The sequence below is a fragment of the Nicotiana attenuata genome, chromosome 10 (assembly GCF_001879085.1).
Source record: "Nicotiana attenuata strain UT chromosome 10, NIATTr2, whole genome shotgun sequence".
Classification (NCBI taxonomy): domain Eukaryota; kingdom Viridiplantae; phylum Streptophyta; class Magnoliopsida; order Solanales; family Solanaceae; genus Nicotiana; species Nicotiana attenuata.
The window spans coordinates 32842634-32849350 of record NC_031998.1 but is presented as its reverse complement, the minus strand read 5'-3'; the positions used below and the strand labels follow the sequence as shown (position 1 = coordinate 32849350).

The 6717-nt window shown below is 33.0% G+C and overlaps 1 protein-coding gene across 1 annotated transcript in view; it reads right to left on the bottom strand.

Annotated features, from left to right (window-relative positions):
* The window catches only part of LOC109233259 (alpha-xylosidase 1-like), an 8297-nt gene extending 2380 nt beyond the window's left edge, over nt 1-5917 (bottom strand). Inside the window, exons 1-2 of the mRNA XM_019399067.1 lie at nt 5536-5917; nt 4126-4817 (exon numbers count right to left, since the gene is read on the bottom strand). Coding sequence (XP_019254612.1) covers nt 4126-4817; nt 5536-5759 — 916 coding nt within the window. The 5' untranslated portion in view covers nt 5760-5917. The remainder of the gene's footprint in view (nt 1-4125; nt 4818-5535) is intronic.

Below are 6717 nucleotides of genomic sequence, written 5' to 3'. Positions count from 1 at the left end.
TTAAGTAAAGTTATCCGCCCCCCCCCCCCCCACACCTTCTTTTTCTTTTGATAGCGATGTGTCCAGTCTAATATTGTCCGTTCTGTGCCACGGGTCGCACTGCTTTAAAATGCGTCACTAGGGACCTTATGTTTACTTATACATTCAGCATCTCTCCCGTGTTTTGTCAATGTGGGATTCTCTAGGGGTGTCACAAACGATTATGTCCGGTCGCACACATCGACTATTTCGCCGCATACCTGCTACCTCCCACTAGCAGCAAGTATCGAGTAGCTCATCATCTTAGATTCCCTTATTCAACCATGAGATGGAAACCACATGTTTTGCTATATTTTCAAGAACCTTTTAGTTAAAATGCCTAGAATGTTATCTAGACCTATTACAACTAGTAACAGTTTTGTACCATTTGCATGACAAGAAAACACTTGAAAACTATACAGTTTGGCTATGATAACCAAAAACCAAGAACACTTATCTAACAGCAGCACAACACATCAAATTATATGTCCAAAGGTCATGTCATGTCATGGTAAATCAATGATGAAGATTTGATGTTATTGCTCAAATTCAAATATATGTAGGGAAGATTACACCTACTACCACTACAGCATCACACAATGATATAAATGACAGTGCTTTCTTGTAGGACAGTTGTTTTCTGCCAGGACCAGCTAATGTAGGAGACTTGTTTTAAATTTTACTTAGTGGGCGTTTGGACATAAGATTGTAAAATTCCAAGAAAAAAGTGATTTTTTTTCCAAGTGAAATGGTATTTGAAAATTAGAGTTATGTTTGGACATGAAAATAATTTTGGGTTGTTTTTGAAGTTTTGTGAGTTACCTGAATGAAAATTTTGAAAAACAGATTTTTTGGAATTTTTCAAATTTTGAAAATTTCAAAATTCATGTTCATGAAAATTGAAAATTTTATGGCCGAACACTGACTTCGAAAAAAGTGAAAAATTTTCGAAAAAAAGTGAAAAAATTCTTATGTCCAACGGGCTCTTAAATATTTACTAAATCAAGCCATGTTGCTCGAACTTCTTAAAAATATAGCTAGGTGTGTGTCGAGCCCTCTAAAAATAGTGAATTTATGGAGGATTCGGCACATATCATTTTTAGAGAGGCTACGCAACAATTCATGAAGATGTTGATTAGTAATCGGGTAATAACAATAACTAACCTAGTATTACATGTTAGACTGCACTTAAAAATTTTGCACAGTAACTAACCTACTATTACATGTTAGACTACACTAACGATGTATATATAACATAAAATTAAAATACTAATGATTATAGGAACCGTATGACCATTTTTAGGTTACTTTTTAAATTATATCCCCATTAGCTGTTGGTGATTAACCTACTATTACATGTTAAACTACACTAACAATGTCAATTAGTAATCTAAATTCCTACAATAGCCTAGGGGAATAAACTTGACACTTAAAAATAGTTCAATAATTTTTTTTTCCAGATATATTTAGGCCCCGTTTGGCCATGAGTTTTCCCAAAATAAATTTGGGATTTATTTTCAAAACTCATGTTTGGCCATAAATTTTGCTCATATTTTGGCCAAATTCCAAATCCCAAATCCCAAATTTCAAATCCCAAAATCAGCTATTGAGCTGATTTATATACATGTTTTTCCAAAATAAAGTTGGAAAATATGTTTTGAAAACGTATGTCCAAACACATTTTCATCTTCAAACCAAACTTCACCCAAATCAGATTTTTCAAAATAAATTTGAAATCTATGGCCAAACGCTAGCTTAGAACACTAAACTAATGGGGACAAAATTTTAAAAGTAGCCCCAAAAGAGGCCCCCCTAAAGCAAAAACGATAAAAATGTGAAGCTTTGGTGTATCCTTTTTATGTGGGGCTAAAAGATTTTTTCTATGGGAAAAATAGGGAGTGAGAGAATCAAAGATTTTCTTTTTTATAAAGTCAAAAAAGTGATTTAGACTTTTCAGAAATAAAAGAGACTAAAAAGGAAAATAGCAGTGATGACAAAAAGAAATCAGTACTATTGGACCAGTCCACCAACTCATAAATATCATTAATTTCATTTGATACTATAGTACAAATAATCCATGATACATTTTAATCAATACCTACCACCTTGCCCTATCAGAATATGAAGGTCAAATATATTTACAGCCCATTCAATTTGACATTATTTTTCATTTTGGCACTCTATCTCTATCTTATTTCATTTTGGCTTTCCAATTGTATTTCTTATGTTCCACTTTAACACAAAAGCTAAAATCAATTCAAAAACATATAGCGCGTGTGTATACACAAATCTGAGGTGTAATAAATATCCAATTAAATGTTGTCACCTGATTTTTTCATCCATATCAAACGGGTCAATACTAAAATACCTGAACCCGACCATATTTTCTGTGGGTTTATTTCATCTAAATGGGCCAGGTATGAAATCGGCAGATGAAAAGTTTGGAACTTAGAGAATGAAGATGGGGCGACAGTGGATGAAAAAATACGGTCGGGTTCGGGTATTTTAGTATTGACCCATTTGACATGGATGAAAAAAATCAGGTGGCAACATTTAATTGGATATTTATTACACCTCATATTTTTGTATACACATGCGCTATATTTTTTGCACTGGTTTCAGCTTTTGTGTTAAAGTGGGACATAAGAAATAGAGTTGAAGGACCAAAATGGAACATATAAAATAGAGTTGTAGGGCCAAAAATGGAACAAGGCAAAGATAGAGTGCCAAAATAAAAAATGATGCCAAATTGAATTGGTTGTATATGTATTTGGCCGAATATGAACGTAGACAAAAAATCCTTTAGTAATTTAAGATACTTACCTTTAAAGATCAAGCAAAAAATTCTATCTAATGATGTGTATAATGATGATTAGCCAAATAAAGTCATAAAAAGTTTTTTAAAAGTAAAAGATAATAGTCCACATCATAAAAGATTCGTTTATCTACTCAATCATTTGATAGTGGCATCATTGTGTGATTATTAAAAATCATATTACCCTTATTTCTCTTATCCTCCAATAAAATTTCATCAGTTGTTACTAATTGACATATACTAGGTTTAAATATACAATAAAAGTTAAAAATGCTATACAGAAAATAAAATAAATTATCATCCTAGTAAAAGGGTCACATGCATTAACTACTTCAACTCCCATGTGGACCATTATAAAAGAGTCAGAAATACTTATTCAGATTTAAATTTATATCAAATCAATAAATATATAATATACACTTTTTTCATACCTAATTGAGTGTGAGTGAATTTTTTTTTTTTTATGAAAAAGATTCTTTGCTAATTATCAATTATTTTAGATGGTCCACATGGTAACGATTGCTATCCTAATTTTGTCCCTTGACAGGTGGACTTATCCTGGACCACCCACATGTCCATTGGGTTTTTCTCTTATAATCGTGGCGTTCGAGTTAGTATGCATTTATTTAACTATTTTTATGAAATATCTATTATGTCTTATCGGCACAAGATATCAAATAACTTTGTCCAACATATCTATTGGCTTTATAATAAAAAAATATTAGAGGTTGGACTTAAATGGTTAATGAAGAATTAGTTTCACATTAAGCCACTTTACAACATGCTATGTTATGTAAAAGTTCAAGTTATGTGCCCCAAAAATGTGTACATTTTCACGTCATCAGGTTAAGTTGACCGACCTATAATAATAAATAATCGTATATGAAATTCCACTGGATATTATATATACCACATTTACAAGATTTGAAATTGTATGAACCCTAGTAGCTCAAGTAAAATCACGACTGCCTTCCCAGCCGTTGAAAGACTGAACGAGAACGGTAAGGGGCGCACAAACAAAGAATGTTGTTGTGCGGGGATGCGATTCGCCAAGCTGGTGCAAAGAAATCTCTATCTAAACATAATGTTAACCTCTAATTACTCTTTTACCTACTTCACCTTTAAATGCTGCGTTTTTTTCCAACTTTAACAGCATATATTCAGGCCCCTACTCATACGTACTAATTTAGTAGAAACCACACCAACCAAAAACTTAAATATCAACAAATATCACAATTAATGCCATTAATTGAAGTGAAAAAGATAAGGCAAGAAATTATAAGAAAACTTACCAAGAGACCAATAGGGCATAGGAGCAGGTCTGCCTATAAATTCAGTATATTGATCAACAACAGCAAGAGGTGTGGGACCAGCAAAGAAGTAAAAGTCCAAAATACCCCCAATCACTTTATATGTCAAAGAATTCCCTCTGTAAAATACATCCATTCCATTGCTATTTAGCAATAAAACTGCATGTGCATAACCTTCACCATTCAAATTCCTTAAATCCATATACATTGGATGTGAACCATACAAATCCATATTCAAATTAATTGCTGATTGGTCAGTTGTATATAAAGTGTAAGGGTCATTTGGGTAAATTTTAATACCATGGGGTTGTGTATTTTCACCTAAACCATATAAAGAAGCATCTTTGGGCAATTTTGTTGATATTTCAAGATATTGGTCTTTAAATACCAAATTATTATATGGGTCTGAATCATCTGAACTTGAATTGAAAAGGGTTTGTCCATTTGATTTTCTTTTCACAGAAAAACCAAAAGGGTCAGTGGTAAAGCTGAAAATTAATTCATTTCCTGAATATTCTGAGACTCCTAGTGGAAATGGATTATTCTTTCTTGAAACACCAATTGTTTGTTTCAATAATGGAGCTTTTTCCCTTGGTAATAAATTGTATGGAACTTCCCATCTTTCCTTCTCTGCATCTGTTATTTGAATCCTCAACCGATTATCTGTCTCATGCCTGTAATAATAATCACAAAATTTAACATAAAGATTCAATTTTTATCAAGAATTAGAGCATAAAGATTCAACATTATCAGAATTAGGTGTATCAAGGGCAGTCGGTGCACTAAACGGCCGGACCACAAAATTTTATTGTACGCAAACTTACCCTGCATTTCTGCGAGAGGCTGTTTTCACGACTCTTTATCAAGAATTAGTGCATAAAGATTCAACTTTATCAAGAATTAATATATAAAGATTCAACTTTATCAAGAATTAGGTGTATAAAGGGCAGTCTGGTATACTAAACTCCTGCTATGCGCGGGATCCGGAAAGGCTATTGTACGTAGCTTTACCATGCATTAGTGCAAGAGGCTGTTTTTACGGCTATTTATCAAGAATTAGGTGTATAATCAGAAAACTGTAAGCAAAATACTTATATTTAAGTAGAAAGAGGAATGGGCCCATCATTCATTGAGCTGAACATGGCAGGAGCTAATGAATGAGCTACGAGTTCGAGTTCGGGCGAATCCAATAACTTTTATTTTTTCTACCCTATATTTGTATTATAAATTTCATTAAATATACATAAATATTTCATTTCGAACGCAATAATTAAGACGAACTATGAGTTCATGACAAATTCAGAACTCATAAACTGTGTTCTACTGGCCCTCGAGTATTTCTCGATTATAGAACAGAATAATAAGAAGAATGTTAAGTGTTTGAATACTTACTTGACATAGAGCTGCAAGTATGGAATATCAGGGCCATAAATATTGTTCTTTTTCTTGACTTTGAGATGACCAATGAGGCCACCATCTGGTGATTCTTCAATGGCTATTAATCTATAGCCTTTGCCAATCTTGACTGGAGTTGTGTACACTAAATTTACACAACAAATGCATATAGTCAAGACTAACAAGAAATGGAATAATGAGGAAGAAGAGAAAAAATTCATGTTTTTTTGGAAAGAATGAAGAGTGTGAAGCCTTAGTTTGGCACTTGGCAAGAGTAACTGTTAGGGGTTTTGTGGATTTATATAATAGGCAAAAGAAAAGATTTAAGGAGTAAAGAGGTAGTCATAGAGTACATGTGAATGAAGAGAAGATTGATATCATCTCACCAATCTATCTTCTCTTTGCCCATGTGACTTATGATGTTCCTTTGGTCCCACTTCTTTGAAAAATCCTTTTTAGTTTTCCTTTGGTTATATTCCCATCACTGGCGTTAATTGATGTAAGTTTTGAGGTTATGGGAATAGATGTTCTGGGTCGAGGGTATGTTGAAAATGGCTATTTATCACATGGGGTAAGATTTGCGTTACACCTTACTCTATCTAGATCTCGCTCGGTATTTTAAAACGCGTTTTCGGTGCGTGCCCTAGGACGAGGCGCACCAAAAACGCTCTGAGGTGATGGTGTGGAGCGTTTGAGGTGCATTCTTTTAGTGAGGCGTAAGCCCTAGAGACTTTTTCAAATTAAAAAATTTATTGAATAAGTCCTTCATATAATACTCAAATTTTCAAAAGTCAGCTTGGATTACTCAAAAGTTTTAAAAAATAACTGAAATGTATTAAATTTAAAAGTCACGACTTTTTTTATTGATTGAAAATCTTATTCATGGTCTTTCCCAATTCTTTATCCTGTCCGCTAGTTTGCTAATATCTCCCAAAAGCAACGAATATTTAATTTTTTATGTAAAGTGAAAAACTTTGATTTCTTTCTTAAACATATATATAGAGAAGAAGGATTTGCAACTGCTATGATTTCTACCAAGGAAATTGCACTTGAAATGAATATCAAACCCGAATTTCGTAAGAAACGTGTGATATATAGCAAGTAACAATTTGATGCGAATGTTGATAATGAATCTCAAAATCTTTCGAAGAGCCCTTTAGAGTTGGTTACTTTTATACA